The sequence below is a fragment of the Chionomys nivalis genome, chromosome 2 (assembly GCF_950005125.1).
Source record: "Chionomys nivalis chromosome 2, mChiNiv1.1, whole genome shotgun sequence".
Classification (NCBI taxonomy): Eukaryota; Metazoa; Chordata; class Mammalia; order Rodentia; family Cricetidae; genus Chionomys; species Chionomys nivalis.
Window position 1 is genome coordinate 81,387,925 of NC_080087.1, and position 21,229 is coordinate 81,409,153.

General features: G+C 50.4%; 1 protein-coding gene across 3 annotated transcripts in view; it reads right to left on the reverse strand.

The window, feature by feature from the left end:
- Positions 1-21,229, reverse strand: part of Sptbn4 (spectrin beta, non-erythrocytic 4) — an 86,818-nt gene that overhangs the window by 48,890 nt on the left and 16,699 nt on the right. For 2 of the 3 annotated variants that reach the window (XM_057755964.1, XM_057755954.1), the window contains exons 5-15: positions 19,323-19,414; positions 17,983-18,063; positions 15,416-15,531; positions 9,686-9,798; positions 9,299-9,486; positions 9,108-9,225; positions 8,346-8,504; positions 6,912-7,214; positions 5,336-5,486; positions 1,427-2,360; positions 462-599 (exon numbers count right to left, since the gene is read on the reverse strand). In XM_057755964.1, coding sequence (XP_057611947.1) covers positions 462-599; positions 1,427-2,360; positions 5,336-5,486; positions 6,912-7,214; positions 8,346-8,504; positions 9,108-9,225; positions 9,299-9,486; positions 9,686-9,798; positions 15,416-15,531; positions 17,983-18,063; positions 19,323-19,414 — 2,393 coding nt within the window. Of the gene's footprint in view, positions 1-461; positions 600-1,426; positions 2,361-5,335; positions 5,487-6,911; positions 7,215-8,345; positions 8,505-9,107; positions 9,226-9,298; positions 9,487-9,685; positions 9,799-15,415; positions 15,532-17,982; positions 18,064-19,322; positions 19,415-21,229 lie in introns of those variants that run through there. The other variant, XM_057755972.1, reaches the window with a different exon arrangement.

The window sequence follows — 21,229 nt, forward strand, 5'->3', positions numbered from 1 at the left end:
CCCTTGTCTGAAGACCAAAGTAATAGAGAAGTAAATAAGAATCCCCAAAGAAGATGAAGAGCTTGGGAAATCTCCTGGCCAATAATAGCACCTCATAAACTCTTTCTGAGCAAACTAGGGAATAGCCAATGGGATGGCTGCACCCCACATTAGCCCATCACCACCAGCACTGGGTATGTATTACCTTTTCGCCAAGGTTTTCCTTGAGACTGAAGAGATGGTACAGTGGTTAAGAACTCATACAGCAGCGGACCCTATTGCCATCCCCAGCACGTGAATCGGAGGGCTCACAACCCCCTGTAACTCCAGCTCCAGGGGATGCAATGCCCTCTTCTGGCTTCTATAGGCACTGCACTCAAGTGTGTGCCTTTCCGAAAGTGGGGTTGGAATCCCACACCTTTGGCTTTCACAGACAGAGAAGGTACTGACAGGAAGGCCTTTCCTACCCAAGCCCCACCTACCTGCTGTTGAGGTGACCCTGGCAAGAGCGCACTTCATCTGAGCTGGGGTGACCTCCTTCCACCAACTCCTGAACAGTGTGGTTCACATCCAGGACTCGGCCCATCAGGCTGTTCATCTCCTGGTCCAGACTTTCGAATCTGCAGAAGAGGATGGAGAAATCAGGGGGGCGGACTCTTCAGCCTTGTGGCTAGCTACATACACCCTTGGTACTCTCTCGCCTACTGTGACTGCCCTTGGCATCTATCTCCCTTCCTATGCAGTCCTCCCCTGACCCCCTAGCTCACAGCTCCCAAGCCCCCTGACCCCTAGATCTTATTTTGGAGAACTGCCCCAGATCACGATTCCCCCATGGTCTATATCTACTTGGCCTCTTCTTCTGCGCCCAACTCAGCTGCCACTGTCACCTCCCTCAACCTGCCCTCCATATGTCAGGCCAGGATTATTGATTTATTTTTAATTTTTGAGGCAGGGTCTCACTATGTAGCTTTGGCTGTTCTGGAACTCATCATGTAGACCAGACTGGCCTCGAATTCACAGAGATCTGCCTGCCTGTGCTGGGATTAAAGGTGTGCTTCAGGATGGGAGCCTCGTTAGGAGCTAGAAAGATGACATCTGTCTTAATGGGAGACCCAGACACGGGCCAGGTTGGAAGGGTCTGTCAATATGTGTGCTCTGTGAATATAAACAACAGTAGCAAGTGGTTGTGGGAAGCTCTGCACCCCGAAAGCATTTGCTAGGTCTTTCACATTGTGAACTCATTTCCTGTTCCCCACAAGCGTAAGACATAGGCAATGATGCCCACCCTATTTGATACATGGGCAAACCGAGGTCCAGAGTGTAAGGCAGTCACAAAGCTGATGAAGAATAAAGCTGGGGTTGGCCCCGTGTGAATTGTTGAACCAAAGCATTGTGAGGTTGGGTGTGTGAGCAAGGGGTCATGAGGGTCTTTCACGTGTTCGCTCACCGGTGCTGCACCACCTCAACGTCGTCGAGGGAATCGGGTACACGCATGGCCAGCAGCCACTGCTCTTTCTCACCGATCCACAACTCGCACGCGTGCACCTCGCCGAACATACGGTACACGGCGAGCGCGTCCCGCAGCCACTGGCGTCGCAGCGCGGCCACCTCGGTCACCTCGGCGAACAACTGCTCGGCTTCCACCACACGCACTTGCAGCGCCACCACTAGCGGCCCAGCGCCACTGGCTCCTCCCAGTGCCGCCAGCTGGCGCCGCAGGCCACTCACAGGGCCGCGATGCGCTTCCACCTCCCCGGTGAGAGCGCGGTGCTGGCGTGCCAGGCGACGGCTGGACGCCTCGTCGTGACCGAAATCGCCGGCCGCTGCCAGGCGATACGCGTCGCGAAGCCAGTCCAGGAGCCCGTCTAGGTCCGCGCCGAACTGATGCAGAGCCCGCGCCTCCTGCAACCTTCGTTCCCGGCGCGCAGCCGCCTCTTCCAGCCGCTGCCACCGACGCCGGGCGCTCGCCGCGCGCTCCGCCAGGCTGGCCAAGTGCAAGGGCTCAGCGCCCGGGCCCACGGAGCCACCCGCCGCCGCCAGCTCCTCTCCGCGTCGCAGCGCCTGCTGCAACAGCGTCCGCCGGCCGCCCAGTTCGCCCAGCAGGATCTTGTGCTGCGCCAGCAGGCGAGCGGTGCTGGACAGGTCGTGCGCGCCTCCCGCCGTGCCCGCCGCGCCGCCACTGCCGCTCGTGGCCTCTAGGAGGCGCTCTTTGTCCCGGGCCCAACTCTCCGCCTCCTCCAGCTCCTGCAGCAGCGCCCACAGGCTCCGCGAAGCCTCCAGCTCCGCGCGTCGCCGCGCCGCCTGATCCTGCAGCTCCGCCAGACAGCCGTGCACGTGGTTCACGCGGTTACAAATGACCTGAGGATCGCAGGGCTGATAGCCTGGGGCAGGGGAAGGAGAGGATAGGAAGAGGCGCGAGCCCGTGTCACCCCGTCCTAAGGCTTCCTGAACACCCCAAGTTTGGAGCAAGCACTGGATTCTCAGCCTTCTCACCGGCTACCTCAACCTTCCGACCGTGGAATGCTACCACCTGTTTAGTCTTTCTTTAGGGCAATGGTTCCCTTCGGGCCGGTAAGGACCATCTCCTTCATTAATTACCACATTCCACATTCCAAACAACAGGGCAGAGCTCGGTGAATGGGGTGACGTGCAGCTGACTGATGGGTTCCAAGCTTCTCAGATGTGTATTTGAGAATGTAAATACTGTTTTCCTGGAAACGGGCTAAGTGTAACTTCCTTGCCCTTCAGGAAGTGTTCAGGATTCCCTCTCCTTGCCTCATCTATTAACGTGGTTTTCTGTTTGGTTGGTTTTTGGTTTTGTTTGGCTTGGTTTTTTTAAACAGGGTCTTGCTATGTAGCTCTGGCTGTCCCATAATTCACTATGAAGACCGGGCTGGCCTCGAACTCTCAAGGTCCACCTGCCACTAGCCTCTCTAATAATGGGATTAAAGATGTGTGCCACCATGCCGTCCCGTGAACTCTTTTTCCTCGAATAATTTTACTTCCTCCATAGTCCCTAGTTCTTACGTAGAAAAATTGTGAAATTCATTTAACTGTCAACCTGTCTTTGATGGAGCAAATACAGTCAATAGTGCATGCCTGTAATCCCAGAGTTTGGGAGGTGGGGGCAAAGGGATTGCAAGTTCAAAGCCATCCTGGACTTCATGACAAGACCCTGTCTAAAAAATCTAAAAAATAAAAGGAGGCTGGAAAGATGGCTCCACAGTTAAGAGCACTTTTGCTGTTCCAAAGTGACCTGAGTTGGGTTCCCAGTTGGCTCACAAACTGACTGTAACTGCAGCTACACGGGATTTGATGCCCAATTCTGTCCTCCACGGGCACCCACACTCACACAGGCACACACGCACACATAAAATTAATCTTTAAAAATATCTTTAAAGTCAAGCTAAGTGGCTCAACTATTTAGGAAACTGTCCTTGTTACAAAGTGAGTTCAAGGCTAGGCTGAGCACCTTAGTGAGGCCCTGTGTCAAAATAAAAAATAAAAAGGAGGCGCAACATAGCCCAGCATCAGAGAGGCAGAGCATAGCCCAGCATCAGAGAGGCGCAGCATAGCCCAGCATCAGAGAAGCACAGAATAGCCCAGCATCAGAGAGGCACAGCCTAGCCCAGCATCAGAGCATTTGCTCAGAGGGCGCCTGTGAGCAGCTGGGGGCCACCCACTCAGTGTGTCCAAAGTCCTGGGTCCAATCCCCAGCATTCAAAAGGGGCAGGGTCGATCAAGAGATGCTCTGGATTAGTAGTACTCCGTCACCATGACAACACAGCCCATATCCTCTTTGTTGTACCCTGGTGCTGCTACTGGTCACCTCAGGGGCTGGGAAGTCACAAGAGGAGGGCAGGGGAGACCTGGATATTCATCCCTAAGGCAAGAGATGACCTCAACAGCCTCCTCTGAGGGCATGATGTGGGCAACAGGAGTTTGGGTGGAAATCAGGACAGCCACCAGGATCAGGAAAAAAATTCAATGCTCCCTCTTCCTCTCTCTCTTCCTCTCTCTCTCTCTCTCTCTCTCTCTCTCCCTCCCTCCCTCCCTCCCTCCTTCCCTCTTTCTTCTTTTGAGATAGGAAGTCAAGTAACTCCAAATGCCTTGAACTCTCTGTATAGCCAAAGATGACCTCAAGTTTCCAATCCTCATGTCTCCGTCTTCCACGTCAAGACCTACAGTGACCACCACACTGCTGGTGGGAAGGACTGAACCTGGGCCTCCTGCGTGCGAGGTAGAACTCCCCCACTTAGCCACATCCCCAACCCAAATTTGCTCTTAGGAAACAGCACATTCCCAATAAGAGTGAGAAACTTCTCCATCATCTTGCAAGCTCTGAAGTGTGGGCTTCAGTTTTCTCATGAAAGAAAAGGCTGTCAACACTCAGGGCTAGCAGACAAACATCAGACAAGAATCAGAACACCATCACAGAAGCCATTCCCGGACCACAGTGCAGTAGAACAAAAGCAAGTCCACTCACAGGCACTCCTGCGCACAGACAAAATCAAGGTGGCTGTGCAAACCACAATGACCCCTGCATCCCCTCAGCCAGCTGAGGGAACTAAGTGCTATTGTCAACTGCGGGAGCCTCTACTTGTTACACCTACACAAATAAGAATGGTTGGGATGCTAAGTCACGAGGGGCTGGAAAGATCACTCATGGTTAAGAGCATCTCTGCAGAGGACCCCGGTTCAATGCACAGCACCCACATGGCAGCTCACAACCATTCATAACTACAGTTTAAGGGGATTCAGTGCTTTCTTCTGACCGCCAAGGTCATCAGGCATATATGAGGTACATACATACATACATACATACATACATACATACATACATACATGCAGACAAAAAATAAATCTAAAAACAAACAAAAAAAATGAGACAGGGTTTCTCCATGTAGCCCTGGCTGTCCTGGAATTCACTCTATAGACCAGGCTGCCTCGAACTCAGAGATCCTCCTGCTTCTGCCTCCCAAGTGCGGGGATTACAGGTGTGCGCCCCCACACTGGGCATATCCTCAACTCTTTGTACGTTTGATGTTGTTGTTTTATGGTGTTAACTGAGAGTAAGTTGTGAAAAACTTAGCACATTCATGTTCAAAACAAGAAAGGTATTTCCATATAACCACAAAGCAGGATAAAAATTTCGTGGTCCAATACTCCACTTGGCATTGGCACCCCCATGATCTTCCTAACCAAGCGAGATCCTATACTCTACTTAGATGCCTCCAAGAACGGGGAGACCTCCCTCCCTCCCTTCCTCTCTTCCCTCCCTCCCTCCCCCCTCATCTCTCAGGAGTCCTCCATGCCTCCAGCACAAAAGACTCCCCCTTCCATTCCCCAGACTCACCCTGCAACTGAGAGAACCTCAGGGCTGCGGCATTGAGGGCCTCCACCCGCTCACTCTGGGCTGCGATGTCCCCCTCCAGGAGTCCATGCTTCTGCAGCAGGTCATCAGCCTCCACCAGATGCTGCCCACATTCCCGAGACAGCAGCTGAGTCTGCCAGGAGACAGCACTGAGTTCACCACTGTCATCGCTCAGGGCCACTCTCTCTCTCCCCATCTATCTTTGGTAGACATCTCTTCTCCAAGCTGACTCACTCTATCCAGGTGTTTTCCCTCTAGCCAGATATCCGTCTGCTTTTCTGTGTGTGTGGTATGTGGGTGTGTGGTATATGGGATGTGCGTGTGTGGTCTCTGTGTGTGGTGTGCACATATGTGTGTATGAGTATGTGGGGTGTTTGTGTGTGTGTATGGTGTGTGTGGTGTACCAGGTGTGCAGAGAGTATGTGTGTGTGTGGTGTGTATGTGTGTGTATATGTGTGTGGGAGGCTTGTGGTGAATTAAGTGTGTATGGGGTATAGGGTGTGTGGAGTGTGTGTATGTGTGTACATATGTGTGTGATGTGTGTGCATGTATATGTATGTAACTGTGTATGGTGTATGGGGTGTGTGGTGTACGTGTGTGGTGTATGGGGTGTGTGTGATGTATGGGGTGTGTGTGATGTGTATGTGTGCATGTGTGTTTGTAATGTGTGTGGGGTTGTGTGTATGGTATATGGAGAGTGTATGGTGTATATGTGGTATATGGGATGTGTGTGGGATGTGTTTATGTGTTGCATGGGGTGTGGGGGTACGCACATGTGTGACACTGGGGGCACTCAAGCCAAAACATGCGTGTGAAGGTCAAAGGGCAACTCTTTGGTCAGTTCTCCCTTCCACGCGGGTTCCAGCACCTTCAGGGTGAGCGACTTCACCTGTCGCACCGTCTCACTTCTGCTTTTGCTGCATTTGTTTACTTATTTACTGTGCTGCACAGGCACAAATGTGCACATTTGCAAGGACGTCAGAGGACAATTTGGGGAGCTGGCTCTCTCCCTCTATCAGATGAGTCCTGGAGATTGAATCAGCTCACCAGGCTTGATAGCAAACACCTTTACCTGCTGAGCTATCTTGCTGAACTTTTTTGTTTGTTTGTTTGCTTGCTTTTCAAAACAAGATTTCTCTGTGTAGCAATGGCTGTCATGGAAATCTCTCTGTAGACCAGGCTGACCTCAAACTCACAGAAATCCACCTGCCCCTGTCTCCCAAGTACTGGAATTAAAGGTGTGCACCAGCACTGTAGTCTTATTTTATTTTATTGAACACTCTAAGTAGCTGAGGATGACCTTGAGGATGTCCCCCACCTCCTGAGTGCTAGGGTCACAGGTGTGCACTACCATGCCCAACTGTAGGTGGTGCTGGGGTGGACCCATGGCAGACAAGCACTGTACCAACTGAGCCACATCTCCACCCTGTGGCTTCCTCTTCATCTCTGTCTTTTTCCTCCCACATCTCTACCTCTGCGCCAGCCCTCAGAATCTGCATCCTCCCCTGTCCTCCAAACATCTGAGCCCCGACTCAGAGGCCGCTCATCAGGTCCTCACCTGCATCTCCTCCATCCAGTCCACCATGTAGACCATCTCCTGGAAGACCTTTTGCAGGGCCAGATTCTGCTCCAGCCGGGTCCTTCGGGCACCCACCAGCCCAGTCAGTAGGGCCCACTGGCGAAGGACACTGTCGCGCTGGGCTGCTACCCGCCGGGCGTCATAGTAACCTTCAGCTGCCAACGCCTGGGCCAGCTCCGCCACACCCTGAACCCGTTCCTCATAGGCTGCAATATCGGCCTCGATGGCTTCGTGCTTCTTCATGGCTGCCTCCACCGCTGGCAGCTCATAGCCGAAGTTGTCCTGGGCAGTCGCAGGCCACAGACACTTACCATGCTGCTTCTGCAGCCCACCTGCTGCCTTGACCCAAAATGACCCTAGCAACTCTCCCCTTATCATCTCAGGGCTCAAGCCTGCAGCTTCCTCATCCCAGAGACCAGCCCAGATAACTTCTGCACGACATCAGTCCTCCTTGTGATTCTGGAGACCAACCCCACCCACACTGGTGACCTTGGAAGTCAGTCCCACTGTTAACCTAGAGACTAGCCTCACCCTATTCAGTTACCTTAGAAACCGGTCGTCTTCATTTGTTACCTTGGAGACCAGTCCCGCCCACCTCCAGTTACCCTAGAAATCAAACCTACCTTCTCCTGCTGCCTTGGAAACCAGACCCATCATAGTCTCTCAACAACAGAACACCTTTTCTAGTTGCCCTGGAGATCAGTTCACTCCCCACTCTTGTTACACTGGAGACTAGCCCCACATTCCCTGGTTACTCTAGAAACCAGCCTACCTTGCCCAGTTACTCTAGAGATCAGCCTTATTCTCCTCTCGTTTGTCTGCCTGTGAACTTGTTACCCAGAATACAACCCCATCTTTGCATCGTCCTGGAGAATGAGGATCAGATTTGCCCCATCCGCTTACTTAGGAGACCAGTTCTATTCTCTGAAGTTACCCTGGACACCACCTACAATCTCCATCTTCACTTACTCAACTTACACATTCCTCCTATGTGGAAGGGGGAACAATTTCCCCCCTCCTCAAGATCAACTTCACTCTCCTGTCACCTCAAAACTCAGACCCATTTCCTTCACGGATCTCTCAGGACGTCCCTTCCAATCCTCCTTTGTCATCTAAAAAGCTAAACCAGCCTTCCCTGTTCTCCATTTTGAGTCCCAAGGCAATGAGGTCTTCTCACCTCCACCCCCTGTACCCCCTCCACCCCACACACCCCACACCCCTACACCCCCTACACCCCCCTATACCCTACACCCCTACACCTCCCCACGCCCTACACCCCACACCCCCTCTACCCCCTCCACTCCCTCTACCCCAACCACTCCCACCCCCTCCACCCCCTCCAACCCCACCCCCTCCATCCCCTGTACCCCCTACACCCTACACCCCACACCACAGCCTGGTCCACCCTTGTACCTGGGAGACCAGGCGCTGGTTCTCGTTTAGCCAGCTTTCCCTCATGGCCACCTTGTGGTCAAACCTTTGAGCCAAGAGTTCCAACTTCTCCTGTCGGATGAGCTCAGCTCTGAGGGCCGCCTCTCGCTCGTGTTCTGCCTTCTCCAGGTCGCCCCATGCCTGGGGGAAGACAGGAGGAGGTACTTAGATTCCAGCAACTGTCCCCTGCTTAGTGATCCTGACTTTTCTGTCGGAAGCCACTCACAGCACATATGGCACCTTCAAGCAAATTAGAAGAAAAACAAACAAAACAACAAAAACCAACCAAACCACTGCCTGCTCCTGGAAAACTGGCAGAATGAACATTCAGTCCGTGATTCTATAATGGGAACCTGTACAATGCCATGATGCCACCTTGTCTCTCCCGTATGTCCCCAACCTCACTGTAGTGGTTTGAATCACCCCCATAAGCCCCTAGGGAGTGGCGCTGTTAGGAGATGTGGCCTTGTCGGAGTGGGTGTGGTCTTGTAGGAGGAAGTGTTATTGGGGCAGGCTTTGAGGTTGCAGATGCTCAAGCCAGGCCCCTCAACTCACTCTTCCTGCTGTCTGTCATCCTGATGGAGAATTCTCAGCTCCTCCATCACCACGTCTGCTTGCACGCCACCATGTTCCCCTCCATAATGATAATGGACTAAACCTCTGAACTGTACGCTATCCAGTTAAATGTTTTCCTTTATAAGAGTCCCTGTGGTCACAGCAATAAACCCAAACTAAGGCACTCACCTTGTCAATATCCCAGATGCCACAGCCTTCCCGAGGCACAAAGAGGCGCCGGTTGTGGGCTCGCAGTTTGCTCTGGATACTGAAGAGTAGCACCTCCAGGTTCCCCTTCTCCTGAAACCTGAGGAGGCATGAGTTCAGGGTCCCCGTCTCAGCGCCCATCACCACCCCTCCACTCGGGAGCCGAGCCTCACTTGACGGGCTTCTCCAGCGTACAGTAGGCGGTGAACGCCTGCAGCTGCTGCTGCACCCCACTCAAGGAGTTGGCGAACTTCTGGTTGCTGATGAGGCCCACGGTGCGGTGGATCCAGGCCAGCAGCTCCGCTGCCAGCTCCTCGTAGCGCTCTATGATCTTGTCCACTTCCAACACTTGGTCCAGGACCTGATCCAGCAAAAAAGGGAGAGTCAGCCTCATTCCACACAGAGAAAACTCCAAGTACAAGGTACGGAGTCTGGTTCCGTTGTAAAGAGGGGATGGACTGTCCTGATGGCTCTGGGCATCGCTATAGAGACTTAATCTCTGAGACCCAGGAGCCGTTCCTAAGGTCTCCGCCCTCCCCCGTTTCTTGGCTCCCTCCTACCTTCCCAATCCGCTTTCCCTCCACAGCCAGAGCCTTCATCTTGGAGAAGTAGTGGTAGAAGGAGACCACATAGGTGAGGATGGACTTCTCATCTGGAGCCTCCATGTTCACGTCTGGCGGGAGAGGGGATTCAAGGAACACAGTGGAGCCTCTATCTGTGTGGCCTTATGCAAAACAACCTCTCTAGGCCTCAAGGTTGGTGTTTTCTTTCTCTTTTTTAATTTTTTAATTAAAAAATATTATTTTATCATTTTCTCTATGGGTGTTCTGCCTGTGACTGAGCCATATGTGTACAGTGTTGTTAAATGCCAGAAGAGGGCGCCAGATCCCTTAGAGTCGCAATTATTGGTGGTTGTGAGCTGCGTGTGGGTGCTCGAAACTGAACCTGCAGATCCTCCCCAAGATCAGTCACTGCTTTTAGCCACTGGGTGCATCTTGCTATTCCTGGTTTTTTTTTTTTTTCTTTTTTTAATTTTTCTTAAAAAATAGGAGGGGTCAGTTTCTCTTTGTTTTTGGTCTTATTGTTGTTGGTTTTTCAAGGTAAGGTTTCTCTATGTAGCCCAGGCTGTTCTGGAACTCACTCTGTAGACCATCCTAGCCTGGAATTCAGTGATCTGCCTGCCCCTGCCTCCCAAGTGCTGGGATTACAGGCATGAGCCACTACAGACCAGCTATTTTTTTCTAAAAAATTGTAAACTTTATTCTTATTTATATGTATGAGTGCTCTGCCTACCTGTATGTCTGTGTATCACATGTGTAGTGCCGTGCCCATGCATACCAGAAGAGGGCAGTGCATGCCCTATGACTAAAGTTACAGATGGTTGTGAGCCACTATTTGGGAGCTGGGCATAAAACCTCTGGAAGAAGAGTCTGTCTGTTTCCTTAACTAGAGTTGTCTCTCCCAACCCTACCCCTTTTAGTTTTTCCCCCTTTCTTTTTTTAAAATTTATTTTTTATTTTAATGTACATTGGTGTTTTGCCTGAATATATGTCTGTGTGAGGGTGTAGGACCCTGGAACTGGAGCTGCAGAGAGTTGTGAGCCACCATGTGGGTGCTGGGAAGTGAACTCAGGACCTCTGGAAGAGCAGCCAGTGCTCTCAAAGGCTGAGCCATCTCTCCAGCCCCTCTTTTCCTTTTTGTTCTTTCTTTCTTTTCTTTTTTTTTTTTTTTTTTTTTTTTTTTTGGCTACAGCTGGCCTGGAACTTGCTTTATAGGCCAGAATTGTCTTGAACTCACAGAGATCCACCTGCTTCTGCTTCCCAAATTCCACCTGCTTGGGTTTTTGTTTCTTTTTGTTTTGTTTTTGTTTTTTAATCTGTCCAATGGGGATCTTTTAATTCACGGGATTAAACAGTGTCTGACACACAACCACAGATAAACTATCTATAGTTATTTCTTTTAAACTAGATCAATTATTTAATCAATTCTGTGCCATGCAGGACTGGTTCTCTCCTTCTCCATGTGGGGCTCTGGGACCAAACTCACAGTATCAGGCTTAGTGACATCTTTACCAGGTGTCTCGCTGGCCCCTGTAGCTACTTCTGAACACCATCCCATCTGCGCCTACCCCCGGGCCCTCGCTCATGTATGTGCTTGCTGCCTCCAGACCATTCTCCCTCTGTATGTGCAACTGTCACTCACAGCTCGTTCCCTCACACAAGCCTCATCCTGCCTGGATCGCATTCCTTACCTCATTTTCTCTCATTATTGTCTCTCATAACACCGTGTGTGCATGGTGTCTGTCTGTGCATCTGTCTTGTCTGTCTGTGTATGTGTGTCTCTGTGTCCTGCAAGAATTCTGTCACTGTCTGGGCGGTGGTGGCGCACACCTTTAATCCCAGCACTTGGGAGGCAGAGGCAGGCGGATCTCTGTGAGTTCGAGACCAGCCTGGTCTACAAGAGCTAGTTCCAGGACAGGCTCCAAAACCACAAAGAAACCCTGTCTTGAAAAACCAAAAAAAAAAAAAAAAAAAAAAAAGAATTCTGTCACTGCTCCGCTGACCAATTGTGAGGAACTGTTTGGCCCAGGGGACAGAGTTGGAGAGGAGGGCGGGGCAGGGTGAAGCTCACTCTCTTGGAGGGTGGAGGAACTGGCCAAATAGTCCCTCACAATTGGTCAGCAGAGCAGTGACATAATCCCCATAGCATCTGTGTGTGTCTGTGTATGTGTCTGTGTGTGTCTTTGTATGTATATGTCTGTGTGTGTATATATGTGTGTGTGTCTATGTCTGTGTGTGTTTTTATGTGTGTGTATGTCTGTATATGTGTGTCTGTGTGTCCCAGTGTGTCTCTGTGTGTGTGCATGTGTCTCTGTGTATGTCTATGTGTGCGTGTGTTTGTGTTTCTGTATGTGTCTGTGTTTCTATGTGTGTGTCTGTGTTTCTCGGGGTGTGTGTGTGTGTGTCTATGCATGTCTGTGCATGTTTCTCTGTGTGTGTCTGTCTGTGTGTGTGTCTGTCTGTGTGTGTCTCTGTGTGTGTCAGTGTTTCTCAGTGAGTGTCTGTGTGTCTTGGTGTGTATCTGTACATGTGTCTCTGTGTGTGTCTGTGTTTCTCAGTGTGTGTCTGTGTGTATGTGTCTCTGTGTGTGTCTATGTTTCTCGGTGTGTGTGTGTGTTTATGCATGACCATGCATGTGTCTCTGTGTGTGTGTGGTTAAACCATGGCCCTGCACAGGCTAGGCAAGTAATCACCACCCAGCTACATGCCCAGTCCTCATAACAGCTTCTCATTTCCTTCTTGGAAGGGATTAGGACTTGGGATTAAGTTGTGAGCACAACATTACCTGAGCTCTGTCCTTTTTCTCCACAGTCCCTGCCATGCCTTGCACTCAGTTGCTACTCAAGGACACTCACTGTGTGTATGAAGTGTGAGGTGGCATATGTTTGAATCTCAGCTTCATATCTCACTTGCTGTGTTCTCAGGAATTGGCCCTAACTTCTCTGAGCCTCAGTTTCTCCAAGTGCTACAGTGATGACCATTTCGATCCCTGCCTCCCAGGAACATGGAAAAACTTACAGAGAATAACCCGGCTGCGGCAGTGCACAGCCGCACTCCTAGCACTCAGGTGGTGGAGCAGGAGGAGCAGAGACTCAAGGTGAGCTGCGTAGTTAGAGGTCAGCCAGAGCTACTGAGACCCTGTCTCTAACAATGGAACAAAGAAAAGAAGAACTGGGGGGCTACTGAGACCCTGTCCCTAACAACGGAACAAAGAAAAGAAGAGCTGGGGGGCTAGAGATGTGGCTTAGCGGTTAAGAGGGCACACTGCTCTTGCTGAGGATTGGAGTCCAGTTCCCAGAACCCACACAGAACATCTGCCTTTAACTCCAGCTCCAGGGCACCCAATGCTTCTGGCTCCATGGGCATCTGAAAGCATATTCACACACCCATACACAGACACACACACACCCATACACAGACACACATACTCACACACAGACACACACACCCATACACAGACACACACATACCCATACACAGACACACACACACATACACAGATACACACACTCTCACCCATACACAGACACACACACCCATACACAGACACACACACACAGACACATACACCTAAAAAGGAAACAAAATTTTTATTTTTAAAAAATAGCCACAAATGAACACTCAACAAATTCTAATATTACCTAAGCACATATATCAAATATGCATGCACAAGCACACATGCACACACACACATACACACACACCTGTTTGGTTTTTTTTTTTTTTTTTGACACAAGGTCTCACTATGAAGCGTGGGCTGTCTTTCAATTCTTCATTCTCCTGAACCAGTCTCCCAAGTGCTAGCATTACAACCAGGTGCCACTAGGCCCAGCCCACATTAATCTCCACTGCCTCACAAACCTGACACCATGGACATCTATTTTGTTCTGGCCACGAGGGCATAATACAGCTCACAGAGGCAGCATCGACTTACTGAGACTGTTCTACTGCTTTTCAGCTTATGATGGGTGTGACGCTCAGTTTCAGTTGGTAGCTCACATGTCTGTGAAGGATAGTCCTAAATAAGTTCATTGACGTAGGCAGGCCCCACCGACTGTTGGAGGTGGCATTCCCTAGGTCAGGGGGCCTGAACTGTCTAAGAGTGTAGAAAGCCCTAACAAGTAAGTGGGCACGCGTGTACAAATCCCGAACAATCAAGTGGGCACGCGTGTACTTCTCTCCTCTTTTGACTGTGGTTGTCACGTGACTTGTCTTAAGTTCCTGCTGCCTTAACTTCCACCCAGTGATGGCCTGGAGCCTGGAATCGTGTGCTAAAAATAAGTCCATTCTCCTCTAAGTTGCTTTTGGTCAGGGTATTTAGTTAGAACAAGAGAAATAAAACTAGGACACAGTAGGTGACTACTCTGAGCCTTCATTTACAGTTCTTTAAAATGCAGTTAAGGGTTGGAGAGATGGCTCGGTGGTTAAGAGGACTGGTTGCTCTTCCAGAAGTCCCAAGTTCAATTCCCAGAACCCACATGGTGGCTCACAACCATCTGTAATGAGATATTGAGCCCTCTTCTGGCATGTAGGTGTACGTTCAGATAGAGCATCATATACATGAAATAAATAAAGCACAGTTAGAGCTGGGCTTAGTGCTGGGTGGTGGTGGCGCAAGCCTGTAATCCCAGAATTTAGGACAGAGGCAGGCGGATCTTTGAGTTTGAGTCCAGCCTGGTCTACATAGTGAGTTTCAGGATAGAAACTCTGTCTCAATTAAACCCAACAAACCCCAGAGTTGACAGGCTGGGATGTGACTCAGTGGCAGAGCGCTTACCCAGCATACACAAGTCCCTAGATTTAATCCCCAGTACTGCAAAAACAAAGGACTAAAAGCACCTCTGTAAGATTAGCATGTGGACAAAAGAGAAGAATGTGAGAACGAAGGGGAACAACTGTGATAACCGCCCAGCATGTAGCCTGTACACAGAAAAGGAAGTTGCTGTAATCTCAGAGGCAGAAGGCGAGGGTGGAGGACAGTGCCGGGGAGCACTGAGGATTGCTACAGAGGATGAAGGGAGAAATGGGGCTGGGATAGACAGAGAGTGAGCTGGGATAGAAATGAGATCAGACATGAGGATGGGGACAGGAAGAGGAGTAAAGGTAAAAGCAAAAGGAAGGGCAGGCACTTGGATGGCTGAGGCAAGAGGATGGCCACCTCAAGGACTCTGTGTGGTAAAAAGCAAATAAAAACTGAGAGGTGACTCAGTGGTGAAGCCCCTGCCTAGAATCCCCCAGTGAGGGCTGGGGGTGTGGCTCAGTGGTAGAGCCCCTGCCTAGAATCCCCCAGTGAGGGGCTGGGTGGTGTTTCTCATTAGTTGAGCATCTGCTCTAGGATCCACCTATGATCCTAACTAATATCAGGTACCACGTTCAATGTCTTGTACTAAACATCAGAGAAAGGAATGAAGTTAGAGGCGATACCATGGTTGGGACTGAAGACACTGTTGACTAGAGAGGGTGTTGGCTTTAAAGCTGGGACTGGAGAGAAAATGGGGGTTGGGGATGAATCAAAGGTGAGGAGAGGAGGGGTTCTATTGGGATGAGATGGGGGTGTAGTGAGGATGGAGAGAGGCTATGGCCCGGGAAGGTATGGATGGAGACAAGGAAAGCTTGAGCAGTGAGGTGTGTTTGAAATGACCGTGGGCTCTGGTGTGGTACTGCGTGAGATGCACTTATCTTCACAGTGGAGTTGGGAGGGATTCAGAGACAGGACCAGATGGGGCTCACCTTCGGGGTCCAGCAGACGTGCTAGCCCCAGGTGCTGCTCGGCTGTGCGGAAAGCTCTCTGCAGGTTGTAGTTGGCGTTGGACTTGGTGAGTTTGCTGAAGTCCACAAGATCAGGCCTGGGCGGGGGCACAGAGCAGGCGGGCAGCAGGCAGGCTCCAGGGCCAGTGGGCAAGCAGGTAAAAAGACATCCTTACCTGAGCCCCACCCAGGTGAGGGGCACAACCAACCAAAGAGGAAAGGTGTGTGTGCTGTGGGGCCAGGCATGCACTGTTTGTTAGAGCGTGTGTGAACATGTATTCATGTATTCAGGCTGTGTGCACAAACCAGCGGCTCTGTCCATATAAGCTTGGAGCAATGAGTCCACAGATGCCGTCCTGTGTAAGCCTATGGGATCATCTGCAATATGAATCTATACAGCCCTGTGTGTGCCACATGGGAGCATGTGCACATATGGTGCCCACATGCCGACGTGACTATATTTGTACACGGCATTACACAGTGGTCAGAGCACATGTACTCATGGTCATGTGTACTCAGGAGCATTAATATGCAGTGTTTTATCATTGTCAGTCTGTGTGTGTGTGTGCGCGTGTGTGTGCATGTGTGTGCGTGTGTGCGCGCACTTGTGTGCATGTGTGCACGTGTGTGCACGTGTGTGCATGTGTGTGTGCGTGTTGCACACAGCTCTACCTGAGTGTATTTACCTTATTTCTTAACCTACATCTGTCAACTCTCCTTCCACCACATGGTTCTGAAAATCAAACTCAGGCCATGAGACTTGGTGTCAAGGGACCTGCTGGCATATTTATTATATACCTGTTTATTTATTTGAATTTTTGAGATAGGGTCTCTCTATGTAACTCTGGTTTTCCTGGAACTTGTTATGGCTTGAACTCACAGTGATTCACCTGCCTGTGCCTCCTAAGTGCTGGGATAAAAGGCGTGTGCCACCACTGCTGGGTCTTTTGGACTATTTTATACACCAGTAATGTAGTTTTGGGGTGATGCGATATGTCTTCTTGGATATGTATATTTATGCATATAACATATATTCATTTATCCTTATGTAACAAGGATATGTATATGGGTAGCCTGCAAGCGTATCTAACTGGGTGTGGTATATATAGCTTCCTGTCATGACCAGAAGTGTGAGGTCAGGAACCAGCCCACTGGCTGTGCCCCATTTCTCTGTAGACTCCCTAAACTGTGAATGGGGATAATAATAGCAAAGGCCTGCTGGGGTCGGCCAATATTAAAAGGACTCATACAGAGCAACGGGATGGTACTGGGGACATAAAAGGCATTTTGTAAGCATCACCTGCTGGTAAACACGATCCAGTCACAGTGTGTGAGTTTCCTTGTGGGGAAGGTGTCCGGACCTCCCCACGTAAGTGTGAGAATGGGGACTGTGAGGGAGCACATACATGCGCTAGAAGAAACCAGGTACTGGTTTCTGCCGCACCTGAGCAAATTCCTTCCAGACTCTATGCTGGAAGCTTCCCCAGTCTGTTGTTTGGAAATTTACAGTGTGGGTGTCGTTTCTCTGGACACTCAAACCTGAGCCTGTTTAGTGCTAGACCCTTGGGTACAAGTGTATGAGTGAAGGAACCCAGGAAGCAGGGCTCTGGGGGGATGTAGAGGCACGATGTATGCTCCAGAGTGGACAGTGCAGCAGGAGAGGGTACCCCATCCTGGCTGTGCTTGTCTACCGCCGAGTCACACTTCCAGTCCCTCACTGGTAAATACAAGGCGTTCTAGGTGTCCGCTCATCTGCCAACTAGTGTTTTATCAGCTTGACACCAGCTAGAGCCGTCTGGAAGAGGCCACCTCAGTTGAGAAAAATACAACCATCAGACTGACCTTGTTTTCTTGCTTAAAGATTGGCGTGGGAAGGCCCAGCCCACTGTGAGCAGTGCCATCCCCGAGCAACTGCTCCTCAGCTGTATAAGAAAATAAGCTGAGCAGGCCTTGAGGAACAAGCCAGTAATCAGAGTTCTGCTTCGGTTCCTGCTGCCAGGCTCCTGCCGTGTGTTTCTGCCCTTGATTTCTCACAGTGATGGAGTGTGAACTGAGAGTTGTAAGATGAAACAACCCTTTCCTTCTTAAACTGATTTTAGTCTCATCCCAGCAATAGAAAGCAAATGGAGTGCCGGGCGGTGGTGGCGCACGCCTTTAATCCCAGCACTTGGGAGGCAGAGGCAGGCGGATCTCTGTGAGTTCGAGACCAGCCTGGTCTACAAGAGCTAGTTCCAGGACAGACTCCAAAACCACAGAGAAACCCTGTCTCGAAAAACCAAAAAAAAAAAAGCAAATGGAGACAACCGGGATTGAGTGCCCATCTTTGGGCGTATATGTGCATAGGTAATTTTGTATGGACACTCATCTGTGCAAAGTGCACATGTGTCTGCATTTGTGACCTGGACAAGGGTCTGTGTAGTTCTGTGAAAAACTGAAGGGGTAAAGGTGAAGAGGTAGGTTTTCTGTGTCATACATATGTGTGTATCTATGCATGTGTACAGGTGTGTGGCCTTGAGGATGTGGGGGTAGGAGACAGGGCAGGGTGGTACCTGTGACGGTGAATGAGGGCATTGAAGGCCAGGCCATCTCTCCAGCTGGTGGTGAAATTCTGGATGTTTACCTCAGGGTAACTGGGTGTAGGGAAGGGAAAGACAGAGGCAGAGATGAATCAAGAGGGAAGAATAGGAGGGACAAAGAGAGAGGTGGGTATTCGGTGGGTATAGAGAGACCAAGAGATGGGTGGATGGGTGGATGGATGGATGGATGGATGGATGGATGGATGGATGGATGGATGGGTTTATGGATGGATGAATGGATGGATGAATGGATGGATGGGTGGATGGATGAATGGATTGATGAATGGATGGTTGGATGTGTAGATGAATGGATGGATGGGTGGGTGGATGGATGGATTGATGGGTGGGTGGGTGGATGGGTGGGTGGGTAGGTGGGTAGATGGATGCATGATGGATGGACAGATAGGATAATTAGTAAATATAGAAGAAGAGACTCAGGGACATGAAGAAAGAAAGCAAATGAGAAAAAATGGGAGGTAATGAGGAAAGAGAGATGGAGAATGAGACAGAGGCAGAGGCAGGGAGACAATGGCGGGGAGAGAGACAGGAAGGCAAGAGAGTGGAAGGAAAAGGAACAAGCGGAGGATGAGTGAGATACAAGGAAAAGCAGACTGAGGTAAAGACAGACAGGAGAAACAGATGGCTTTACATGACACGGTCCAGAAGGATAAGGCACACAAAGCCCACCTCCCTCCCATCTGTTCCTCCCACTCCCCGACCCCTGCTCTCCATGGGGCACAGGAGTATGTGCCAAGATCCTCACAGACCACAAAGCTGGGGGTCTAAAGAGACCACACTGCAGCCTGCAGCCTGTGCCACCATCTCAATCACGCAGAACGGCCTTGAATTCCACTGTCCTACATGGACGGGTAACAGCTGACAGGAGCAAGGTGCCCAGAACTTGGACATAGGCTGGGGGTGCACATAGGTGCCTGAGTGGAAAGATTGGGAGGAAGTGGGAGTAGAGGGGCAGGAGCAGGCAGGACAGCCACCTCTGTCAGCATTGCTGTTTGGGGAGTTTGGATTTTCTTTTTTGGCAGACCTGGGATCAAACTCAGGCTCTTGGCACTCTAACGCAGGCAGTCTCTGAGCTGAGCTCGACTCTGGCTTCTCCGCCACTTCCTAAGGCCTCTCCTGGTTTGCTCTTCAATGTGGCTTCTTAGAAAGCTTGTTTGCCAAGGTCAGAGACATGTTTAATTTACCAGTTTGGGACAAAAATTTTGGCGAAGGACATGTGCTCCTCCCTAAGCTGTTGTCCTGGAAGGAACCCCAAAGGTTGCATGCACACCTGGCTGTGAGAAGGGGGTGCTCACCCAGCCGTTTTCATCTGGCACCACAAGAGCAGAGCGTCCTTGGCTGAGCGAGTCTCTCTGTTGTCTTCTGTCTCGATTCTGATGACTTGGATCTGTGAACAGACAAACACGATTTCAGGCCTTACCCCTCATGCTTTGGAAGGTTGGTGGTGCCAGGGGAAGCTGGCAGAATTCAGGACTGTGAGGATGATTTGGCAGTGGGCTGGTGCATCCATAAGCTGGGGAGGAAGAGATCAGTTCAGGTCATAATTTCCTGAAGCCTCCAAACAGCGTGTGGGTAACTTCTGTGATTCCAGCCACTATCCTCTCCTGACTAGGCCAGTGTGGTGGACTTCACGTTAATTCCCCTGCACAGTCAGCTTCCCATGTGGTACAAGAAGTGATATTGGGAACTCCCAGGTCATATCACAGGCCTTCCATGTGCTAAGCAAGCACTCTACCACTGAGTCATGCCCCTAGATTCTCAATAGGGAATTATAGGCAAGGTCTTTCCCACTAAGCAATGCTCCCAGATCCTCCCTGAGGATTCTAGGCAGGAGCTCTTCCATTGAGCCACATCCCCAACCCTTCACTGGAGGATTCTAGGCAGGGGCTCTACCATTGAACTACACTCCCAGCCCCTCACTGGGGGATTCTAGGCAGGGGCTCTACCACCGAACCACACCCTGACCCCTCACTGGGGGATTCTAGGCAGGGGCTCTACCACTGAGCCACACCCCATCCCTTCACTGGGAATTCTAGGCAGGGGCTTTATCACTAAACTATATCCCAGTTTTCTATTTTACTTTTTTTTCCACAGAGTCCTTGAACTTGCTATCCCGGTCGTTAACCCCAGTGTTCTTCACTATTTCCAGCAGTCAAAGCTAGTCCCACCTCAATGCCTTTTGCATCTCTGCCTCCCTCTCTTCTGGGGTTGAAGGCAGGGGCTTTCTCACCAACTGTGCCTGTGCCCAGCGCACCCTTTGTATTTGTCTGGAATCCAGCTGTCAGCATCTCAGCCACTTTATGGCCACCATGTCTAAGATCTCAGCAACACTCACGTGATATATCACAGCCCTGAGCTGCTTTAAAACGCTCTGCTTCCCTGCACGGCATTGCTGTTCTTTCTGTAAAGCTTTAGAAACAATTCCCCTCTTCAGCCCCGCCCTCCCAACTCCGACCTCTAAGCAGATTATCTGGGGTAGGAGGGGAGTAATTCCTCCGCCTAGAGATATTCCTTTCTGCCTACATGCCTGCTATCTATACGTTTGTTTATTGCCTGTCTTTCTTATCACAGTGTGAGTTCCATAAAAGCTGAGTCTGGCTCTTCATTTCCTTAGTGGAGCAAGATCGCCTGATCTGAGCCGCAGCTCCAACATCCAGCTCCGTGTAACTCAGAATATTAAATCCATCATGCTGGGTGTAGACGTGAATGCCTGAGACCCCAGCTCTCTGGAGACTGAGGTCACAAGGATCACCGAGAATCTGAGGCCAGCCTCAGCTACAAGCGGAAGCCTGTCTCAAAACTCCAAAATAATAATAATATAATAAATAATAATAATGATAATGATGATAATAATAATAATTTGGCTGCTGAGACAGTGCATTGGGTAGAGGCACCTGCTGTTAACCCTGACAACCCAAGAGTTCTCTCCCCAAGACCCATATGGTGCAGTGGACAGTACTGAGTCCTGAAAATTGTCCTTGGCCTCCATGCCCCTCTCACACACACATAAAAACCCACCAACCAGGTGGTAGTGGTGCACACCTTTAATCCATCGCAGCACTAGGGAGGCAGAAGCAGGCAGATCTCTGTGAGTTTGAGGCCAGCCTGGTCTACAGAGCAAGTTCTAGGACAGGTTCCAGAGCAACAGAGAAACCCTGTTTCAAAAAAACAAAAACAAACACCAGTTTCCTCACTGGTAAAG